General features: G+C 42.0%; 1 protein-coding gene across 1 annotated transcript in view; it reads left to right on the top strand.

The window, feature by feature from the left end:
- The window catches only part of Tmod3 (tropomodulin 3), a 57878-nt gene that overhangs the window by 4460 nt on the left and 28816 nt on the right, over positions 1 to 24602 (top strand). Inside the window, exon 2 of the mRNA XM_021206138.1 lies at positions 21615 to 21781. Within this exon, the coding sequence (XP_021061797.1) occupies positions 21656 to 21781 (126 nt within the window). The 5' untranslated portion in view covers positions 21615 to 21655. The remainder of the gene's footprint in view (positions 1 to 21614; positions 21782 to 24602) is intronic.

Genomic DNA, 24602 nt, shown 5'->3' with positions numbered 1-24602 from the left:
GAGAGAGAGAGAGAGAGAGAGAGAGAGAGAGAGAGAGAGAGAGAGAAAGTATATGTGTATGTGTGTGTGTCTACCCAGGTATTATGATGGTGCATGTGTGGAGGTCACAGGACAATCTGTGAGAGTCAGTTCTCTCCAGTCTGTGGATCCAGGGAATTTAACTCAAGTCATCAAGCCTGGTGGCAAGTGCCCTTACCTGCTGAGCCTTATTGTTGGTGCCCCCCCCCCCCATGAACCTATATCTTGAAGTGGAATGCTGCTCTTTTTATGATTCCTGTTTCTTACATCTTGCCCAAGAAGTTTTTCACCTATTCTTAAGGCTATAAAGATACTGTGGTTTCTTTACAAGGTCTCATGTACCCTAGGCTGGCCTCAAACTCAACTATGTTTCAAGAATGGCCTTTTCTCACGAGTAGTCACTAAGTCTCTGGAGACTTGATATAAATTGAATCACATAACAAGTGACTGAGTTCTTTCACTTGTGCTGTTTGTAGTTGTTAGAGGTCACTGTGTAGTTCAGGCTTGGCCTGGAACTTACTGTGTAGCCTAGGCTCTTTAAATGTGGCAGAAGGGTCTTGCTCGGGCTTTGACGTGCTGATGTTATAGGGTGAGCCACTATGTCTGGCTTTGTTCCCTTTTTTTCCTTTTAGAATTACATTTATTTATTTTGTATGTGTCTGTTATGTGCATTGTGGGTGGCCATGTGCCACCATGGTACTTGTGTGGAGGCCAGAGGAGAGCCATAGGAATCTGTTATGCCCCTCTACCTGGTGTGTCATCAGGCTTGGGATCAACTGCCCTGACCTCACTAAGCCACCTTGCTGACTTTTTTTAAAAAAAAAAAAACAGGGTTTCTTTGTAGCCTGTGCAGCTGAAGGTGACCTTGAATGTTTGATTCCCTTGCCTTTCCCTCTCAAGTGTTAGGATTATAGGCATGGCATGTTCTACCAGTCAAACCCAGGGCTTTGTGTGTGCTAGACAGGTGCTCACCAACTCTCCTGTACCCTCAGCTCAACCCTTGCGCTCCTGAGAGAGAATTACTGAAATACTATTAAGTTTCCATGATAGGTGTGACCTTTTGTGACCTGTAAAAATACACACTCCCTAGGGTATTCATGCTCAGTACCTACACCCACTCTCTAGGGAAGGAACCCAAACACACAAAAACAAACTTACAAAATAAAGTTACTGATAGACAGAGATAACCCTTTGCTGAAGTGCCTATAAGGAAAACGGACAGAAGATAAACAGGGAGAAGTGAGGGCAGAGTGGACAAGACGCTAAATGTGCCGTAGCAAGGCAACTTTTTACATTTTTAGAGAGAGTCTTTTATGTGTTTCTGGCTGGCCTGGAACTCACTACACAACCATTGTGGCCCTGAATTCACAGCATCCTCCTGCTTCTCTCTCCTGTTGAGATACAGGCATGGCCCATAGCATCTGGCTGCATATTAAATGTATTAAGAGTGTGCTGGAGTCATGGGGCATGACTCTGATCCAGGCACCAGAGAGTCTGAGGCAGGAAGAACCCAAATTCAGGGTTTAGACTTGTAAGTAAAATAGTTTTAGTCCTTAACTTACTGAATAATAAGTCCCTTATTGAACAGGATTCTGTTACTAATACTAATATTAGTAATATTCTATTACTAATACTTATATACTCTGGATTCCCATATGTAAAATTAAGATATTTTGGCTTTTTGGGTGTTTTGTTATAACTAATGAAAAGTTGTTGAGGAATATTCTTTTGGTGTACATAGCAGCAAAAGAGAGATTGCCCTTCAAATATGTATATATCATCAGGCTCAAATTAAGTGTGTATACCATTCTGTTAGCACTCAACTTGGGCAAAGGTGGTGCATTTTCGTACAGCTTGAAGGTTTCAGAGTTAATCCCTGACCCCTCAATTTTTTTTCCTGCAATTTGCCCTAAAATATATAGTTATTGCCATAAACCACAAACATTCAGGGGACAGGGCTGAGACACAGCAGTGTGGTTTTACCTCCAGCAAACACTCCTCAGTGAATTCCTGGCTGTAATTTGTCCCCTTCCCCCCCCCCCCCAGGCTGCAGAAGAAATCTTACACAGTCTCCTACCACCAAGCCTAAACCTTAGGTTTAGCCCCTGTCTTCTGATTAGGACACTAGGGAACTGCCTTCAAGGAAGTCTTCTTTCTACTGGTCTCTGAAGAATATAAAAATATTTGAACACACAGGGGAACAGGATATTTTAGGTTGTAGTAAAATAGTGTGATCTAAGGATGGGAAGTGGAAAAGCTTGGAGACTGAACTAATGGTTTGTGTTGTCTTTTGTTGTTGTGAGAAAAGGGGGGAGGGAGGGAGGGAAGGAAGAGAGAGAGAGCTTATCTGTGTGCCTGTGTGTGTGTGTGTGTGTGTGTGTGTGTGTGTGTGTGTGTGTGCGCGCGCGCTGTTGATTGCAGACCCCTCTCAGAGTCCAGGATTGTCAGATGTCTTGGCACTGGCGTTACAGGTGACTGAGTGGCTGACCATGAGACCTGGGAACTGAACTCAGGTCCTCTGTCCCGGCAGTGTGCACTCCTAACTACCCGGCCATCTCTCCAGTTCCTTTCAGTCCTGTTTTGAAACAGTTTCTCCCTATGTAGCGCTGGATGGTCTTACTTGTCTCTTTTACGTTTATTTATTTGTGTGTGTGTCTCAGCATACTGAAGGAGGTGGGAGGATGACTTACCTTCAGGCGACTGTTTTTCCTTCCAGGAATGACATCAGGTAATCAGGCAGCAGATGTCTGTACCCCTGAGCCACCTTGCAGGTCCCATGGACTCATTTCTTTATCTCTCCTTTTTCTCTTTACTTTTTTCTTGCTTTCCTTCCTCTGGCTCTAGTCCCTGCTGCCTTTTAGTGTACACTTTGATCTTTTGCTTATGCTACGCTTTTCTTCCTCTGCTGGCTGAATCTGCCTGTTTCTGACCACCCACAGTTATCTTGGAACGTTGGCAGCACTAATTGTCAGGCCCACGGGTTTGAACTGCTAATTATGGATTGCCTTGATTTTTAAAGTAGCTTTATGTTGTGTTTCATTTTCCCAAATAGATGGTATCCATCGGGCTCTTAGGTCTCAGGGAACACAAAGGGCTTAGGCTTGCTGGCTGTGGTGCTGGGGCTGGGATCAGCATGGATTACTATTACAAAGCCACTGAGCTCCCAAAATGAACTCCAGCTGGGATTCAGAATGGCCTCTTAGAAAGGTGCCCACCCCCATGCCAGCTTCCCGCATATGTGGCTTGCTTGGGGTCTCTCTGGCTCTTTTCTGTGCTTCTTCTCCACTCTAGGATATTACTTATTATTTTTTTTTAATGGAAATTGTAATTTCTTGACTATTAAGGTTTTTTTGGAGTTGTCTTAAACCTTCACTCTAAGGCTAATAATGTCTGGCGTGACTTCGTGACTTCCTTTTCCCTAAAGACTGACATTTTCTGCTTTTTCATGACATATGGCTTCCCTAAAGCTTCGACTCATTTGTTTTTTTGACTTTAAGATGTCGGATCTATCATTGTGGCCCAGGCTTGCCTCGATTTCAGTGGCAGTTCTGAGGGCTGGGATTATAGAGGTAAACCACCATACATGTGTAACAGTGTTTGCCTGCATCAATGCATGTGCACTATGTATGTGCTGCTGTGTGTGGAGGCCAGAAGAGAAAAGTGGATCCCTGAAGATGGAGTTACAGGTGGTTGTAAGGTGCTATTTGTGTTCTTGGAACCAAACCCAGGTTCTCTGCAAGAGCAACCAGTACTCTTTCTGGGGCTTAAGGGTTTTTGTAAATATATTAAATTACTGTGTTTTGTTTTACTTTGTTTTCCTTCTCTTTTATACCCAGCTGTGGCTTGCTCTCAGTCACATTGATTTAATTAGCTGCTGAACCATCTCTCCAGTCCTTTGGCTCAGTTTAAATGTGACTCTTCCTGACTTATGGAGTTATCTCCAGATTTGGTGATACATCATCTTTCAAGTTGGGTTTTTGTCTCCCAGCTATCCAAATTAGATTTGATCTGCCATGCTTGGGTTGAAAGAACAGAAAAAGGACATTTAAATATTTTTATTTTGTTGTGCGTATGCACATGAGTGCGATGCCTTTGGAGTCCAGAGGCATTGGGTCCCCTGGAGCTCATAGGAGGTTGAGAGCTGTCCAGCACGGGTCCTGAGAATCAAGTTCAGGTCATCTGCAAAAATAGCAAGTGCTCTAACCACTGAACCACCTCTCCAGCCTCTTGGTGTAAAGTTGCCTTTTGCACAATATTTTTACTGTAGCATGCAATTACTTTCTGGGGTTTAAAGGTTTTTATAAACATATTAAATGACTTTGCTTGTTTTGTTTTCCTTCTCTTTTACCCAGCTGTGGCTTGCTCTCAGTCTCTTTGACTTAATTAGCTTCTTTGACTTAATTAGTGACATGATAGAAATTGTTGAAATTAGTAACTATTACTGACTATGATAGAAATTGATTGTTTTATAGTAGTATGAGATTGTGGGAAAATGGGAACTTTAAATCTTACGTTCACTGAGAAGTATAGACTCTTCGACAGGCTCTTTTTTCTCTCCGAGCCTCAGATGGGTTTTTAACAAATAACAGGATATTAATTATTAGTAATATAAATATAATTATATTATATATTATAAATATTAATATTAATGTGTTGCTATGTTTTATATTTTACATTATATACTATTATTCTTGTGTAATGTTAAAGAAGTTTGAAAATAAAATATATGCAAGTGAAATTTATTCCTCTTTTTCTTCGTTGTTGTGAAGGATGGCATGTGGTCAAGAGCTCAAGTAAAGAGCTGAACCTTCAGGCTGCTGAGGTGGCCTGGCAGGTAAAGTGCTTGCTGGGTAAGCCTGATAACCACTCCCAACGTTGTCCTCTCATCTCTGTGTGCACATCATGCCACAGAGGTACCTGTCTTTACAGACACACATTTAACATGCATACACATACACACACACACTGATAATAAATACAAATTTTGAAGTATTTCCCAATGATATAATTGAAGCACAGGCAGTTTCATTCTGTCACTTAAAGTAACAATGATTACAGTTGTGATAGTCAGTTTTAGATGCATCTTGAACTTCTGCTTCTGGCCTTTGCTTACCTCTAAGCAACCTCGCTTCTTTTCCAAGTGGCCTTTTACTTCTGTGTGAGTCTCTGAGATCTCTGACTACGAAAGGAAAATGTCCTTTATCCTACTTTTAAAGAGTCCGTGCCAAGGCAGCCCCTGTACCCACTTCTTGGCCAAAAGCCACAGTTTCCGAGACTTCCTGTCTCTCCTCAGCTCTGCTTTCGTCAGCTGTCCCCAGGCCTTCATGTTGATTTGTTTTTCTTTCCACCTCTGTCCCCTCCCACTTCTCCTTCCCAGAAACCGCCTCCACCAACTGTGTGTTTCTCATTATTTTAGTCATTTTACATGGCTTTACTTTGTTTGTGTTGTATGTGACTGTGCTTTTTAAGTATACATGAACTAATGTATACAAACATAAAAGTTATGCATATCGTAGTAATATTAATATACTTACATGTATTAATGTCCAAATCAGATTAAATTCATCTCCTCAAACATTTAGCATTTCTTAATGATGAATACTGTCAAAATCTCTTCTTTGGGCATTTTAAATGTATTACATGTTTTTATCTGTGGTTACACCATTTTGCCACAACACACCAGGACTTCTTCACCTTGTGTAACTGTAATTTAAAGCCCATTTATCAGCCTGTCTCAACCCCCCCCATCCTCACTCTGGGTATATGTATTTTCAAGGCTACATTATAATGAGGGTTGTTGTTTTGTTTTGTTTTCAAGACAAGGTTTCTCTGTGTGGCCCTGGCTGTCCTGAGACTTATTCTGTAGACCAGGCTGGTCTTGAACTCAGATCTGCCTGCTTCTGTCTCCTAAGTGCTGGGATTAAAGGTGTGCACCACCATGCCCAGTTTATAGTAAGTATTTTAATCACTTAAAATGACCTCTTCTATTATTTTTTTAAAAGATTTATTTTATGTACACCATTGCTCTCTTCAGACACACCAGAAGAGGGCATCAGATTCCATTACAGATGGTTGTGAGCCACCTTGTGGTTGCTGGGAATTGAACTCAGGACCTCTGGAAGAGCAATCAGTGCTCTTAACTGCTGAGCCATCTCTCCAGCCCAACCTCTTTTATTCTAATATCACAAGAAACTTACACTTTGTGCTAGAGATTTTATGTGTTTTGGGTCGTGAAACTTCTAGAGCAAGCTTGTAAATACTGCATCTTACTGGACCACACTCCAGCTTAGTCACTGAATTACTTTTTTTAATGCCATAAGGCATCAAGGTATATTATACAAATTCTAGTCTTGTATCTTTTATAACCATAATGAGTTCAATCCCTGATACCCACATGGTGGGAGGAGATAGCTAGCTGGCTGCAGAAAGCTGACCTCTGACTTCCACAGGGGAGCTGTGTTGACACATGTACACACAGGAGGAAGGAAGGAAGGAAGGAAGGAAGGAAGGAAGGAAGGAAGGAAGGAAGGAAGGAAGGAAACTTCCCCTTAATCTGAAAATTAATTTTAATAACAAAGATTCCTGTCCACCCAGACTTTTGAAATTAGAGTAATAACCATTGCTGACCCCTAAACATCACAGGTATGCTTGTGTCCGAGGTGTGTAGGAAATGCCTTTACAAGCAGGTATTCATACTAGCTGAGGCCCACGACATATGAATCAGTGGCATGTAATAGGCCTAAATAGTTCTGCTGAGTGTTGACCTTTGAGGAGGGAAAAGACCAGGTGATGGAAGGAGATAGAAAAGGCTTCAGAAAGAACAGGTTTGAGCTGGACTTAAATGTGAGGAGTTTGAATAGGATGGAGAAATCTGGAGATGGGTGGGGGCTCATTGCAGAAATGTGTACACTAACCCTCCGGGGAACAAGTAAAGCAGCAAGGTGAGAGAGAGGTCTGTGAGCCCCCTGCCTCGATGATCCTCAGTTCATCAGAATCACCCGACAAACAAGAACAGGCATTCCTTCCTAAGTACAGGCCTGTGGCCTTAAAGAGTGCTTTAGTGACTGAGCTGCACCCAGAGCAGAGCTGGCCTGTCTGCAGCCCGGGAAAGCCTCTCTGTGAGGGCCTGCCTCCTTCCTCCTCCTGAGATCCAGGATTGCGTCAGTTCCTGGAACCTTGCCGAGGAAGGAGCAAGCACTGGTGATAAGGATGTTGTGTGTGTGATGCTGTGGCTTGTTTTTCGATTAATTTTTAGAGATGTGGAGTTTGGGAGATTGTTTCTCTTAATATTTCCTTAGGGAAAAGATCTGGAGGAAAAAAATAATCCCCAACTGGCCTCAGTCCCAGTTTGAGACTCTCACAGCCTTTAGTCAAAAACTGGGGAACTTAAGAGATTCTGTGGTCACGTACATTTGAGTGAGGGTAACTATTGCTCTTACAGACTGTGAAGGGTTTTCTGATCTAGAATTTTGTTGTTGTTCTTTGTTCTCCTTTTTGTGGTTGTGAGGAATGAAGCCACCGCCTGACTAAACATGGGCATCTCTTACCAGGTCTGTTGGGTAGTTTAGGGTTCTTGCTTTGCTCTTTACATCAAAGCACTTTTTCTTTTTTTGGGGGGGGGGTGTTTTCTGTTTTGTTTTGGGGTTTTTTTTTGGGGGGGGTGGGTTTTTTGAGACAGGGTTTCTCAGTGTGGCCCCGGCTGTTCTGGAACTCACTCTATAGACCAGGCTGGCCTTGAACTAGGAAATTCGCCTGCCTCTGCCTCCCAAGTGCTGGGATTAAAGGCATGCTCCACCACTGCCCGGACAAAGCACTTTTTCTTATTACTTCAGTGCAGTAATAGGAAATCAGTAAATTCGAAATCAGAGACATTTGTTTCTTTGTCTGCAGAATCAAAATGCAGCAGACAGGTGAGCTGTCCTTCAAAAGTGAATGCATGAATGAACGAACATGATACAAAACTGAAAAGGGTGTCACTTGGTATGTCGTGAACACTGGAATACTCTTATTATTCCAACTTTCCTGTTTCTCTCTGGTTCTTATAGAACTTTCCAGAGTTATTCTGAATTCATTTATTTTTAAAAACTCTGAATTTAGAGTTCAAAGGACCATAGAGTCTCTTGATAGCAGTTAGAGTTTCTTTCTGCCTTTAATCCCAGCACTTTGTAAGTGCAGGAGGGTTAGGAGTTCAAGGCCATCCTTGTTTATATAGGAAGTTCTGGCCAGCCTGAGCTACATGAGAGCCTGTCTTAAGAGAAAACTAGAAGAAAAAAGTTTCTTATACCTAATAAAATAGGTCTAACTTAAGAAACAGATGTTAATAAGTAATGGAGGACTGCTACTCTTCCTAGAATATGACCTGAAATTAAACTTAAGCTTTGATGAGATCTGTTTCCCAGAGGCCCTTTCCTTAAATTCCAATTTCCCTCCTCCCTACTCCCCTCCTTTTTGAGACAGGGTCTCACTGTGTAGTTCTGGCTCCTTGAAACTTGATCTATAGACCTGGCTATCCTTCGGACTTTTGACCATTCTCCTGCCTCTACTTCCCCAGCATTGGGACTGTAGGTATGTACACCACCACTCCCAGCTTTTTCTTTTCTTTTCTTTTCTTTTTTTTTTTTTTAGTAAGAGAAAATGTGGTAGATTGGCCACAATATATGGTAAGTGAATTCCTACCAAAGTAAGAAGAAAACAGGTTTATTGAGTATGTCACAAACAGGTTTGTTGAGTACACTACAGGGAGTAGCCGGCTGGGCAGTTACAAAAGCACTGCCTGAGACTTGACTTTATCTTAGTGAGAGACCATGAGGGTGGGGGCTGAGGGGTGGGGGCTCACTCCTCACAGGCTGGCCTCCAGAAGGCTGCTCTGGGTGTGCACAGTAAGCAAGAAGTCCCTGTGTTCATTTGAGTATTTTATCATAACACTAATCACAATTGTACATTTATGATTGAAACTTTTTTGCATTCATTCCTGACTTAAAGGTGTGCTGACCATTTAGTTCTGTTTTCATAGAGACATTTTAATTTTGTGATGGAGTCAGTGAGAGGATAAGAAATCATAATCCCAGCACTCGGGAGGCAGAGGCAGGCGGATTTCTGAGTTCTAGACCAGCCTGGTCTACAGAGTGAGTTCCAGGACAGCCAGGGCTACACAGAGAAACCCTGTCTCGAAGAAAAAAAAAAAAAAAAGAAAGAAAGAAAAAAAAAAGAAAGAAAGAAATCACAGTTGGAGTCGGTTTGGTATGGCGGAAGCCTTCACAATGTGATCGCGCCACTTTAACTTTTTTTCCTCTAGTATTTAACAGCATTGGCCCATGTGTGACTTCATTGCTTCATTCTTTCTTCCTTTCTTTCTTTCTTTCTTCCTTTCTTTCTTTCTTTCTTTCTTTCTTTCTTTCTTTCTTTCTTTCTTTCTTTCTTTCTTTCAAGTCACTTTTCTGCTTAGCGTGGCTCAGCTTTCATGGTTTTCCTCTCTGCTTGTCCATTGTTCATCCTAGCAGTGATAAGGGCAAGTCAGTTTCTTTTTTTAAGGTCTAGTTAAACGGTGTTTCTTTAAGCTCATGCCTGTTGCATCTAGAAAGACATGAGTCCCTGAAATCCCGGAAAGTGACCAGATCTTAGCCCTGGGTGAGTCCTTCCATAGTGGCTGGGCTGGCAGGCTAAGGCAGAACCTGGGCTCTGGTAATACGGTGTTTGATTTGCAGTGTTTGCCATGGACATACAGGGATTGCCAGACTAGCGCCACCTCGACTATTCATCTGGTACAGGAAACTGAGAGGAGACCGACTTGTTCAAAGCCAGAGCACCAATTAAGCTCATAGATCTGCTGACCCTTGTTCAAGGGTAGGGGCTGGGGGTCACTGCTCTCTTTTTAATTTTCTTTTTGTTTCTTTACTTTTAGCATGTTATTTAGAAAGGGGGGGCAGGAGAAAGGGAGAGGGAGGGAGAGAGAGACTGTCTGTCTGTCTGTCTGACTGTACCCACAGAGGCCAGAGGTATGGGATCCCTCTGGAGCTGGAGTAACAGGCAGTTGTAAGCCGTGGTCTGGATGGTGCTAAGAGTCAAACCAGCCCAATAGGCTTTTTTCTTCCAAAGGATTCTGGATGTTTCTGGAGAGTTTTCCCACCCTCCTTTTGTGATATTTAAACTCTACCAAGCACTTAAATTTGTCATAGTTTGTTACAGATCTCATGTAAGAGCTTCGAGACATTCAGAAAATAGAGGCACAGAAAGGGTCTTTGAGGAATGTGCTTAGCTTACTTTGAAAACTTCTTATTTTTTAAATTTAAGGTTTTTCCATTATGTTTTATAAATATACCATTTTATCCCAATTATGAGCTAATGAGACTCACCTCTGCTCAAGGGGGAAGAATAAAATTTTATTAGAAAGAAAAATTTTAAATCTGGTCCAAAAGAATGAAAACTAGTAGAATCGAGTAGGAGAAAACTTTAAGAACTTTATTTTAGGGCTGGAAAGAGTTCAAGGGTTAAGAATATTGACTGCTCTTCCAGAGGACCTGGGTTAGATTTCCAGCACGCACATGGCAGCTCACAACTGTCTAAAAACTCTAGTCTCAAGAAGTAAGATGCCTTTTGGGGCCTCTGCAGTCACCAGGCACACATGTGGTGCACAAACATACCAGTTAGCATTGTATTTATCTTCTGTGTAAGGAGGCCAGAAGAGAGGGGCAGAGTCCCTGGAGCTGTAGTGACAGACAATTGTGAGCTACCATATGGGCTCTGGGAGTTCAGCAGAATTATCTGACCCAGCAACAAGTGTTCTTAACTGCTGTGCTGTCTCTAGCTCCCATATAGAACATTTTCAGATTGGTCTGTGTCTGTGTGGTTTAGTGTTCTGACCAAGTTCGCCCATTATTCTGTAGTTAGTATAAGTAATACTATGCATACCTATAATCCTGGAATTTAGGAGGTGGAGGCAGGAGGATCAGGCTGTGTAAGATCTTGTTTCAAAAAGCAAAGAAACAAAAGAACATCACCAGATGTTGTGGTGCATGCCTGTGATCTGAGAACTTGGGAACAGAAGCAGGAGAATCACTGCAAGCTTGGGGTTATGGGCTTATACATATATGTTAGGTTATATATAGTGGAAGGCCAGTCAAAGGTACAGAGTGAGGTCTTTTTTTCTCTGCTCCCCCCAAAAGACAATGTGTGTTCATTGCATTTGTTTTACAGTCACTGATTGGGAAATGTCTTGGTTTTTGTTTTGGCTTAAGATAGTGTCTTATACAGCCCAAGCTGACCTTAAAGTGCTAAGATTACTGGTATGTACCACCACACCCAACTTTATTTGTGAAATCTTCATATAAAAATATCCCAAGGATATTTTTATATCCATGTCTTGTGGACTTATTTTGGTGGCTTGCATTAGTTTTAGCAGTCTCTAAAAGCATTTTCTTCCATACTTGACCAAAAACCTTATCTGATTCATCCTTATCTGATTCGTGTATATAAAATTTGGGGACAGTTTTCATTCAGAGTACCCAAACACCTTATTTAGGGGCACTTGATTTTCATCTGAGCAGTGATGCTCACCTTACTCTTCACTGCAACATAATTGTTGGTATACAGTGTTGCTAGAAGATGGGCTTACCTGTGGGTGTGAGAGGAAATGGACAGGGAGGGGCCCTGCCTCCTGCCCAGGGCAGAATCAAGTTTGCTTTTGCTACTTGCTCACACTTTGCTGGTCACCACTGTTGTGAATTCAACAGAAAATGAGTGCTGTGTCTGTGCTTAGAGTCAACCTTAGGGAACTGTTGAGTATCACAGCCTGTGTGTTTTCTGTGCCTTATCTTGGGTCCTTGTGAGCTTTTTTTTTTTTTTTTTTTTTTTTGGCTTTTTGAGACAGGGTTTCTCTGTATAGCCCTGGCTGTCCTGGAACTCATTTTGTAGACCAGGCTGGCCTCGACCTCAGAAATCTGCCGACTCTGCCTCCCGAGTGCTGGGATTAAAGGTGTGTGCCACCACCGCCCGGCCCTTGTGAGCTCTTAAAGTTGGTTTGAAAAACACTTACTTCTAAAGTGCAAAGAGAAAAGAAGAATGTGTTCTGTATCATTTTCTCTAAGACCTTTCCTCTTGGTCCCATAGGCCTTTTCCTGTCCATGTCCTGACAGTCTAGCCCCCTCCCATAACACATGAAACGTGATAGGCCTTTAATAAATGTATGCATTGATTTGAGGGTGGATTGAAAAATGAGTGTTTAACAATTCATGCTCAATCCCAAAATAAAGCAATAAATAATAAATATTTAAGTACAAGAAAGTCAGAAGGGACAGAGCTGAGAAAGGCACTATCTTTGTTCTCTGCGTGGCATTCAGCTCCCTCTTTTAGACCTAGCCTAGTCTTAGGATTTTTGTAATTAGTTTGATTCTTATTAACTTGGAAGAGTAAGAACATTAATGCAGAAGGAAGAGTGAGTCATAGCTGTACTTCTCCTTTGGGAGAGAAAGGGAAAAAACAAAATAAAACTCAGATTAATTCCCCCATTATGCACTTGGAGCAGTTAGCCATTTATTTATGGCTGAGCACTCTTTGGTTTATTCATAGGATAACTGGTAGAAAGCTTTTAAGTTAACCAGAATACAAACACTGGGATTAAGACACTGAGCACGCTACAGGGGCTCCTGTTTTGGCATTTATCTTTGGTTCTCAGGATGGCTTCTCTCACTTTGCTTCTTTTCATCTGTTGCCATGACTCCACCAAGATGGCAGGAGGGGTCACTGGGAGTGGGAGCAGTTTGCAGCAGTGAACCATGACAGGAAGTATCTTACTCACATGGGAGCCCCACAGTCTCTCGGGTTCGCACTGACAGATTGCTTTTGAAGTGGCATGAGTAACCTGTTGAGGTATTTTCTTGTAACGTTGGCTGAAGTGGTCTGGCTGCTTTCTGCGGTAAGGTTGCCCATGCCCTCTGTAACCTCCGTCTAATTAAAGCTCTTTGCTCTGGCCCGAACAGGTTTGCTGGGCTGCCTGGTAACTTCCGATTTTGTTCTTTTCCCCTTATGCTTCTGGAACTTAAAGATCTCATTTTAACAACCCAACTTGGGATGTGGCAGTGGGAGAACGAGCTGGACTATGCTACAATTGTTTTATTTAATTTTTGTTTTGTTTATTTTTTAAGTTTGTGTGTGTTGAGGCAGGCCCATGCATGCACACGAGGTCAGAAGACAACTTTCAGTAGTTGGTTTTTCTTCTTTTACCATGAGGAAGTGAATCAATTTCAGGTAGGCAGGTTTGGAGGCACATGTTACCCACTTTGCTGGCTCCCTTTTTTATTTTTTAAATCAAATATTTTAAAATGATGCAGAGAGTTCTAGGCCAGCCAGGGGATTTATTCAAAGTAATACCTTGTCTCAAACAAACAAACAAACAAACAGAAGTCTGGGTATGTACACATTTTTATCTCAGTCCTTGGGTGGCAGAGGCAGGGCAGATCTCTGTGAGTTCAAGACTAGTCTGGTCTACATAGCAAGTTCTAGGCCTGCTAATGATATATAGTGTTCAAAAATGAAAACTGAAATAATGGAGGGATACCCTAAAAATTACTGTCATATAAAGTTAAAAGGTTACTATTTCAATAATTTTGACAATTGTGGATTAAGTGACTTTGGGGCTATTACTTGCAACTTGGAGTTGATTTGCTGCATTAGTCCTTAGTGTGTGTCTTGCTTTTTTTCTCTGTGTTAAGGATAGCAAAGTCCTTGCCTGGCTGTAGTTAGAGTTCAGTGACAGACTAGACAGGAATCAGTAATGCACAATGCCTGGTTATACAGCAGGAGGGAATGCAGCAAAAGAAAAGGTAATAATAGTAGGGACCTGTAAGGACTACTGTTTTGTAAGAAGCGGTCATGAACAGTTCTCAGGACGGGCCACTTGAGTACAGAGTAGTCCAGGTCCAGGAACAGAACACTTAGGCACAAGGGCACTAAGACAGAAGTGTGCCTGCTTTGCTGGAGGAAGAGTGATAAGGTCAGAATTGGTGGAGCTTTTTGAGTTAAGAGGTGAGTGATTAGAGATGAGTGAGGGTTAGGGTGTCTTTTGAGTCCTTGTGGACCCCTATAAGACCATTTGACTTTTATTTTTATTAAGATTTGATACTGTTAGATATCGTAAGCAGTGCTGATTAATGCTATTAGTTATGGTCACACAAAAGCATGCACATGGATCTTCATAGCCAACTTATTTGTTATAAGTCAAGACATAGCATTTGGTGCTGGAGGTATGACTCAGTGGTAAGGTACTTGTATAGCATGCACAAGGCCCTGTGTTTGATTTCCAGATAACTTATCTGAATATCAGTAGCATATATATATAACATTACTGTGAACTGTAGCAGAGAACAGACTACTAATGGAGCAACTTGAATGAATTCCTAGGGATTTATATTTGGTGACAAAAGCTAATCTCAAAACTGTGATTCAACTTTTTTTGGTTTTGTTTTGTTTTTGATTTGTAAAACTCTTTATGTAATAATCCTGGCTGCTCTGGAGCTGTGTAGACCAGGCTGGCCCTAAGCTTGTAGAAATCCTTCTTTGTCTGTTTCTGGAATGCTGGATTGCAGGCAAGAGCTACCACAGCCATCTGAATAGATCTTTGAAATATCCCAATTTTAGAAACAGGTCAAAACAGTTGCTGGTGTGAGCGGTCGGTGGGTGTGACTCTAGGAGGGCAACATGAGAAGTCCTGTGGGTTCAATGGCATCTGGACAGTGCTGCTAGATGCATGAATTTATGCTGGTGTTATATATAAAAAAAAAAAAAGACTATAATACAAACACATACGTAGGACTGCATGTAAAACTGGGGAGATGGGTGGGGTAAAACCAATGGAATGGGTCAAGATCAATGTCTTCCTTGTGATCTGTGGTTTTGCAAAACAGACACAGTGTGGAAGACATTTTTCTATATTGTTTCTTTGTACTGTGTGTGATTCTGCAATTATCTCAGTAAAGGCTTAAATATCACATTATATACCACAAATTTACACAATTATCATTGGTTTACAGTTACAAATTCTTGAGTTGGACTGAGAAGATGACTCCGTGGGTAAAGCACTGAGTAAGACTCCTCAGAGTTCATGTAAAACCTGGTGTGGTATCACATATCTGTATTCTCAGCACTACTTCACTGGGATAGAAACAGAGACAAGAAGCTTCTGAGCCAGCTACCCTCATCCATGGCATCGAAAAAGTGACCATGATCCAAACAAGGACTAACACCCGAGGCTGTCCTCTGAGTCTACATGTGTGCACCTGTACACACTCACACACACACACACACACACACACACACACACACACACACACATGCAAAGATTAAGAGGAAAACCCTTCCATTAAAAAAGAAGATAACTAATTATCTTATAGAGTGTAGACTATAGGACTTGGCTCTGCAGGATCCACATAGCTGGAGGTGGAATATGAGAGAAGTCAAAGTTAACTTCAAGATTTTTGACCAAAAAAAAAAAAAAAAAAAGATTTTTGACCAAAGCAACCAAGGAAATGAAGTTGCCATTTATTGTTATGATCAAGATGGCAAGGGGAGAAAGGTAGACATATGGGCTCGTGCATCTTTATTTGTTTTGTTTTATTTCAAGACAGGGCTTCTCTGTATAACAACCCTAGTTGTCCTGGAAATCATTCTGTAGACCAGGCTAGCCTCAAACTCATAGAAATCCACCTGCCTCTGCCTCCTGAGTGCCAGGATTAAAGGTGTGTGCCAGCACCACCTGGTGGGTTCTTATGCATACATGGGAAGTTATTTTTCAGGTATGGAGTTCAGAAGAAAAGTCCATATTGGAGGTAAAATTCGAGAATGGTCCATGTATAGAATTCATCAGAGGTAGGTGAGCATAAGAAGGAAGGTCACTATCTACAGTTGCCCAGTCCTGATGTAGATAGGGATGTGAATCTGCACAGAGTTTCAACCAGAGAACAGCAGGATCATGAGTGTGCAAAGAGAACAGATAGAAAGAAGATCCTAGAAACTCAAGCCTGCCCTATAGAAATGATGATGGAATAAGGATTAACAGCTCATATATTGAGAGACTGTATCTCTGAACCATGTAACTCCACAGTTGCTTTTAGAGCATAATCTGTGTTAAGACCATCCTCTATAAAAACAGAAGCTTGGAGAAAATAAGTAGATATGAGTAAGGTACAATAATGTTTGTTTGTGGAAGGGACATATGTGCCGTGGTAGAGGTCAAAGAATGACTGTCTGGAATCATTGTTTCCCTCCACCAGTGAGTGCTAGGGTCAGACTCAGGTCCTTAGACTTAGTGCCAATTGTCCTGACTCACTGAGCCATCTATCTTATCAGCCCCACCTTATGTAACTTATAAACTCACTTCAAGTGGGAGAAAATGTATCCTAGTGTTCACTGATGAGGCTGACTAAAACTGAATTGCTGTTGATCGCCCAGCATTAGAGGATCTTTTGAGGTCAGGGCCAACTTAGGCTATATAATACCCTATTTTTAAACCAGAGAAAACAACACTTGCAACCACTAGCAACAACAGAAGTGTTTATTGATGGGATTTGGTCAGAAGGGGCACAATTAACTATATATAAGGTTATGAACAGTTTATCCCTGGAAGCCAGAGTAGACTAATTAGTTATTCTCTGTCAGTGAAATAAACCGATTCTAGCAAGATTAGAGTATATAAAGACAGGTTTATTGGGAAGTAGCTCTAGGGCAAGTCGTCATGGGGTGGGACATAGAAGGAATATGGGTGGGGGCAAGAAAGAGAGAAAGCTCAAACGCAGAGAGAAGAGAGCAAAAGAGACCAAGATGACTGCATTCTATAGAGAAGAGCTTCTGCAGGAGGGGAAGCCCAGTTCCTGGGCTGGAAAGTTCAGGACAGGGAGTGGGGTATGCCAGCCATGTCCTATAATAGGAACTGGAAATTCTGGGAGAACCTGGAGGCCATGTTAAAGGAGACCTTTAACATATTAAGGTCTTTAGTATGTTAAATATGCACCTCAGCCTCTTGTCCTTGGTCTGAGTCCCAACATCCTAGCTGTTTGTTTGTTTGTTTGTTTGTTTTTTGGATAGTAAATAAAGGGCAATGTAATCATCTATAACTACTTCCTGCTGACATTAGGGTGCTGTTACTGGGGGCTGGGGGGAGCAAAAAGCTGGCATGTTGGCCAAGTCTGGGAAGAGCAGGTCGTCTTACTTGTGGTCCAGGTTGTATGACCATCTGGGCTAGCCGCTTTTTCGAGCTGTTCTAGATGCAGATTCTGGGAAATACCTGAACTTGTCAGGATGCTTGGACAGATAGGTGTGTGTGTGTGTGTCTGTGTGTGTGTGTGTGTGTGTGTGTGTGTGTGTGTGTGTGTGTAGAAGATAAGGAGGTTAGGGAGAAAACTTTTTTCTTGGGTATACATTTGAAACTTTTAGGCCCATGGTCTTGGTAGTTGGGGGTGGGGCTCCCAGGGAAAAGGGGAATAGATGCCCCCCTCAGGAATAGACAGGTAGGGGAGGGAAACAGGTTATTGATTGGCAGTACTTATCTGGAGTTGATTTGACCTGTGAGATGTGGATTCCAGTGGATGCCCTGAAGCTTACTTTTTTTTTTTTTTTTTTTTTTTAGAGACAGGGTTTCTCTGTATAGCCCTGGCTGTCCTGGAACTCACTTTGTAGACCAGGCTGGCCTTGAACTCAGAAATTCGCCTGCCNGAGACAGGGTTTCTCTGTATAGCCCTGGCTGTCCTGGAACTCACTTTGTAGACCAGGCTGGCCTTGAACTCAGAAATTCGCCTGCCTCTGCCTCTGAAGTACTGGGATCACAGGCGTGCGCCACCACTGCCCGGTGCCCTGAAGCTTAGAAGTATCTTTTTAAGTTTACAAAAAGAGACAAATTTTAGAAGTGTTAGTATTACCACTGTTCCATGTTAAACTCTGAACTTTGAAGTTTCACCACCACAGTAGCGCAGCCAGGGGAAGAGGTCTGAAGCATTTTCCTTCCTCCTGAGCCCCTTCACTCACTTTTGTTACTATTCAAGGTTTTCACGACCTCCAACCTTCATAATCTACGTTTACCAATCTCAGAACACCGTCCTATTTCCTCACACTTTCTTGTATCCTCAAACCTTACGTAGACTGTGTGGGGACAGATGCAAGTAAGTTAGATTGTGGTTGTATAAGGATGGAGCCTCAGGAGATTTCTAGAGATATTATGAGATCCAGGAAGGCCTTGAAGAATGTATAGAGCTTCAGTTGAGGAAACAGACATGGTTAAAGAATGTATTTCATTTGGAGAAAGAGCATGGTAAGCAGGGGGGTGGGGATCCAGACTCTGTCCTTTTTAGTATTGTGATAGGGAACAGCTGAAGATAATGCTGGAAAGCTGGCTAAACCAGTTTGTAAACTGTATTTTGTGCTGAGGAATTTGCACATTTCTCAAAGAGTTGGCAGCTTTTATTCTGTGAGGGGCCAATAGTAAATGTTTTAGGCTCTGCAGACCACTGTAATTATTCATCTCTCCCACTGTGCCACATGAACCAGGGATAGACAATACATCGATGAATAATGTAACTGTTCCAGTTTACATTTATAAAACCAGCCAGATTCAAGTCCCTGCTGTAAAACGCAAGAACATGTTCTCATCTAGCTGTGGCTTAGTGCCCATTACCCATTCTCCCATGCACAACCTTTCTAGCCTGTAGAAACATCTACTCGATGTCTGTGAAATTAACTTTTTAACTTCTACTTATAAGGATCCTACAGTGTTTGACCTTTTGTGCGTGGCTTATTGCACTAAATATGTATGTCCTTTAGTCTCTGTTGCTGTGTAAGTCCACCATATTGGTCTTACCTCCTTGTCATTCAGAATTTGTTCTCTTCTAATAAAGTGTCCTCAGAGAACAGGGGAGAGATAGATAGTATTGTCATCCTCAGAACAGAAGCAAAAGCAAGCTGCTCCCAGAACTGCTTCTGAACTGCTGTCCTGGGACACTTCAGTATACAGATGCTCCCCAGTAAAGGAAAGCTAGGGGAGATGTAAAGTCAGGATGGAGACTCTCAGAGTGGGAACACAGGATACAAGAAAATTCCAGAATCTGAATCACAAGAATATAACTTCTCTATTGTTTTGAAAAGGAAAAACAAGCTGAAGTAAAAGCCATAGAAACATGTTCCCCGATGACACACAAAAAGTAGGAAGTGTTAATAGAACACATCTACAGACCCTGTGATCTACAACAGTAACGTTCCTGTATGACACACTGGTGCAGTTGCGGCACAAATGCTGAGAGTGACCATCCGCTATCTGGTTGGATTTGAGGCCACTTCATGAAGTGGATGGAACCCATGCCTGACACAGCTTGGGTACCTAAGAACCTGAAACTAAGTAGGCCATGGGCCTAGGGGAAAACCAAATAGTATTGTTTGTCAAAGGAACACAGCAGTAAAGTGACTCCTAATGACATTGTGCCATACTTCTGTATCTTAGTTAGGGATGCTGTTGGTGTGATGAAACACCATGACCAAAAGCAACCGGAGAGGACAGGATTTATGTGACTTGCACTTCCATACCACTGTTCATCATTGAATGAAGTCAGAACAGGAACTCAAGCAGGGCAAAAACCTAGAGTCAGGAGCTGATGGAGAGGCTGTTGAAGTGTTGCTTCCTGGCCTGCTCAGCTTGCTCTCTTCTAGAACCTAGGACTACCAGTCCTGGGATGGCATTACCCACAGTGAGCTGGGTTCTCTCCTGTTAATCACTAATTAGGAAAATGCCTTATAGCTGGATCTAATGAAGGTAATTCCTCAATGAGACTCCCTCCTTTCAGATGACTCTAGCCTTTGTCAGGTTGACATAAAAATAGGCAGCACACCATGGATCAGCGTCTTGCTCAGCCATCATCAGAGAAGCGTCCGCCTACAGGACATGAGCACTAATACAGAAACCCACAGCTGGACAGAATGCAGAGGGTGACAGACTAGGGAACACTCAGTCCTAAAGGTCTTCTTAAATCCCTGCCCCCAGGGCTCTGGGAGCTATGCAGAAGAGGAGGTGGAAAGGTTGTAAGAGCCAGAAGGGGTGGATGACACCAAGGAAACAGTGTCTTCCAGACACAACAAAACTGACTCACATATGAACTCAGACTGTGGCAGCACACACGGAGCCTGTGCAGGTTCCAGACAGACATACCGGAGATGAGAGGGAGAAGTAGATATGAGCTCCTGCTCCTGCTTCCTAACCAAAAGAAGATATCTCCGATTGACAAAGGAAAAACCAGTTTTCTACAATGGTGTCTCACTGGGTACACAAACCACAGATGAGGGCAGACCCCATGCCAAGCAAGTAGATGACCAACACAAAATTAACTCAATGACATTTTTGTAGGTTTTTGGTTTGGTTTTGGTTTGGTTTGGTTTTGAATTTTTGTCTCATGTTGTTTGGGGGGGGGGGTTCTTTATCTTACTGGTCTTTTACTTGTATGAAATAATTCCTAAATTTATGTTTTTGTGGGTTTTGTTTGTATGTTTTTCCTTATTATTATCATTATTATTCTAGTTGGTTTGCTTTTTTATTTGCTCTTTTTTTTTTCTAAAGAGAGATGTAGCCCATGTGAACACTGTATGTGGTGGAAGCACTTCACTGCCTGCTCCCTGTTTTTGTTGCAGCGTGTTTTCGGTATCCTTTCCTACAGAGTAGTCCTGCTGTATGCTGCATGTGTAGCTGCTGGGCCTAACTCTATTGTTAGGTAGAGCCACCCACACTGACAAAATGAGGAGCCTTCCCTGTAGTCAGGCCTTCTTGACCACACTGCCTACTCCTGGGTAGTCCATCCCAGTGTTTTAATTATATGTTTTCAGAATGCCTTTTTGTTGTTCTTTAAAACTTCTTTTCAGCTGGGTGTGGTAGCATACACCTGTGTTTCTAGCACTCATGATGGAGATCAAGGCAGAAGGTTCACCTTAAGTGCAAGGCTAACTTGGTCTATGGAGTGAGTTTCTGGTTAGCCTGACCACTATTGAGAGACCTTGGGGGAAAAAAATCCCTTAAATAAACAAACAACCTAATAATAGAAAAATAATATTTTCCTTTGAAAATGTTTTTAGAAGATGCTCTTGTTTTTAGTTATGTGTACCTGTGAGTGTCTGCTTGTATGTGTGTGTATCACATGTGTGTCTGTACCCTCGGAAGCCAGAATTGAGTGTCAGATCCTCTAGAAAGAGTTACAGCTGCGAGCCACTCCATGTAGACTCTGGGAACCAACCAGAAACCCTCTGCAGGAAGCATTCTTACCTGCTGAGCCATTTCTCCAGCTTTGAAAATAATCTTCTTGAAAAATAGTAGTCCCAGAGGCAGGGGACTACTATTCCTTCCTGTGAGATATATATTGCTATTTTACTATGTTGTTTTAAAGTTTTTCATCTTCACTTCATTTCTCCCACTTGATTATTTTCCTGCAGAGGCAGTAGTGAAGGCATGAGTGGTGTGTAGGTGAGAGCAGCAGATGATAGATCAAGGACGTAGGGCACCCGGACTAGCACTTCCTGTTCCCCGTAACAGATGCAATACATGACATCCGTTTGTGAAATGGCTTTCTCTCTTCTCTGCATAGCTATAACCTGTGGTGGAAGTAGCCGGTGAGTACCCTGCACCATGGCACTGCCGTTCCGGAAGGACTTGGGGGAGTACAAGGACCTGGATGAGGATGAGCTCCTTGGCAAACTGTCAGAATCAGAGCTGAAACAGCTGGAGACTGTCCTGGATGATCTTGACCCCGAGGTCAGTGCTGACCGGAGAAGAGATAGCGACTGTTTGGCTCAGTAGCTGCCGTCTAACCAGCTTGCTTTCTCGTGGCTTTTCCCATACTCTTTGCCCACTTTCCATCCAGATGAACTGGCATTTTGCTTCTTCTCCAGGTCCCCATATCTACTTCCACATCTTATGACACAGGCATTTTAAACTATCATTAAACATCTACACAATTTCTTTTCTCCACTACAAGCTTACCTTTGTGTAATTGAAATTAGTAATAGCTAATTAGCCCTTTAATTTATGCTAATCTGTTTCTCTCCAGAGTACCAGGCTGGCACCAGTATACTGTGCCCCTAAGAATGTTCTTAGTGGCCTAAACCTAATTATAATGGTACTTGAGAAAGGTTGACCAAATGGTCTGTTGTTAGCATTGGTAGAACAGATCTAAAGAGCAGATCTGAACATGGATATTTCTTAACAATGATCTTAAGACCCTGATAAACCCATCCTAAGTTACAAATATTATACATTAAAATACATTTAATATACCTAGCCTATTAATATCATAGCTTTACCTAGCCTACCTTAAATGTGCTCAGAACACTTAAATAAGCCTACATTTATACAAAATCATCTATGTAAAGCCTAGTTTGTAATTAAAAAAAGTATTTATTACCTCATAAAAGTTAACTTATGTGCTATACTGATAATGAAAACCAAAACAATTGTATGGTATGCTTTTACATTATCTTATAGTGGGCCATTGTTAAGTCAAGGACAGTGCAGATGTATACTTGTCTTAATTTGCCAAGTGGTTGTTAACTTGTCTCCTAGGCTGTACTAGGCTAATGTGGAACCATTTAATCTTGGAAATGTGACTCATGGGGGGGCATATAGCAGGGAAGAACCTCAAAGTAGTGGTTATTTGCAAAGCTTGACCACCTTTCTTGAAAGCACATTGGTTTTCTGTATCCTTTAAGAATTAAAGTATTGTGAGCTTTTAGGGAAAGGAGTGGTACTGAGAATTAAATTCAGGGCCTCAAGCATGCTAAAAATGTGCTTTATAAAATTGTTCTTGTTGCTAAGTGATATGTCTATACACAGGTCAAGTCCTTTGACCATGATTACTATTACAAGAAAAACTTCTCATACCTAAGTCTGAGAGATTACTCAAGATAATAGAGCTGCCAACAATATATTTGGCAATAGTCAGTGAAACCAATTTTAATCAAATGGTTTAAGACCTAGAAAGCATGTAAGAGACTGTCTAGCCTGGGGTTTTTAACTTGGGCCAGTGACTTTTGTGAGGGGCTGTCAAGTCCATTACAGAGTGTTTTACAGCACCTTGTCTTAGAACAGTCTTCAGGCTGTGACTACCCAGGAGAGAAAACTGTGGTGGACATTTTGTAGACAGTGTCAACCTCCAGACATGGACCATAAGGGAAGGGCTCACCAATTCCTTTTGAGCCTCACCCCCAAGGAAGAGGCTTTTCCATTTTCTCCATGGTCTAAGACTGTGAGGTCCTTGACTTGGCCCTGCCTGTGTCAAAACACACATCCACTCAGACTTCACTCCCTTAGCGCTTTCTCCTCTTCCTCTTCCTCCTCTTCGTCCACTCAGGCTTGTGCTCTCCACTAAACTCAACACTGTGCTGTGTGGACACCAGAGGACTTAGCTCTTCTGTGTGTCAGGATGCCATGGGGCATGCAGAACAATGACAGTACTACCACACACTCATGCTTTTGTGCACACATGCACACATACACAGTGAACAGTGTTGTACGATATTTAAATCAAGCAAATCATCTTGAGGTTGGACTGTGCATGTTTTTATTTCCATAAAACTCTGATCAAATAGCCATTACAAAGGGATGACATATAATAGTATGCAATTCTTTTGTGATAGAATTAGTTTATGTACATATTTACAGTTCAGTTATTAAGCATTAATAAAATTGTTGTTGCTATTGTTTGAGCATTAAACTTACTATCCCCCTGCTTCAACTTCCTGAATACTAGAATATAAGCCAAGCTAGGAAAACTTTTTCCTTAGTAATCCTTGGAGGAAAACAAAAATCAACTCTAATACAAATATCACTGTAAATTTAAAAGTCATACCTGGAAAAATAATAATCCATGGATACCTAAAAATTAAAGGGTGAAGCTAGGCCAAATGGCTCCTTCCTATAACTCCAGTACTTGGAAGGATGCAGCAAGAAGAGTCATGAAGTTTATGGCCAGCATGGTCCACACTGAGTGCCAGGCCAGCCATGATGATGTGTCAAGAGCCTGTTTCAAAAGAAAATGCTAGTGGCTGTTTCCTGCTAGTGGGATACTATCTGAAGAAAATCTGTAGGTGCCTATTTTTAATAATAATATAAGTGAATTCTACCTACTTAAAAAATATAGACTTGCCAGCAGCAATAACACACACCCCTTTAATCCCAGCACTTGGGAGGCAGAGGCAGATGGGTCTCTGAATTCAAGGCCAGCCTGGTCTACCTAGTAAGCTCCAGGACAGCCAGGGTTATACAGAGAAACCCTGTCTCACAAATACACAAAGACTTGTAGGCCAGTAAGATGGCTCAGTACTAAAGGTGGTTATCAGTCAGTCTGATAACCTATTTAAGATCCCAGTAGAAGGAAAAAACCAACTCCTCTGTACTGGCTAGCTTTGTGTCAACTTGACACAGCTGGAGTTATCACAGAGAAAGGAGCTTCAGTTGGGAAAATGCCTCCATGAGATCCAGCTGTAAGGCATTTTCTCAATTACTGATCAAGGGGGGAGGTTCCCTTGTGGGTGGTGCCATCTCTGGGCTGGTAGTCTTGGGTTCTATAAGAGAGTGG

This window comes from Mus pahari, chromosome 10, assembly GCF_900095145.1.
Source record: "Mus pahari chromosome 10, PAHARI_EIJ_v1.1, whole genome shotgun sequence".
Lineage (NCBI taxonomy): Eukaryota > Metazoa > Chordata > Mammalia > Rodentia > Muridae > Mus > Mus pahari.
Note: the sequence above shows the minus strand (reverse complement) of the source record. Positions and strands in the feature narration are given on the sequence as shown.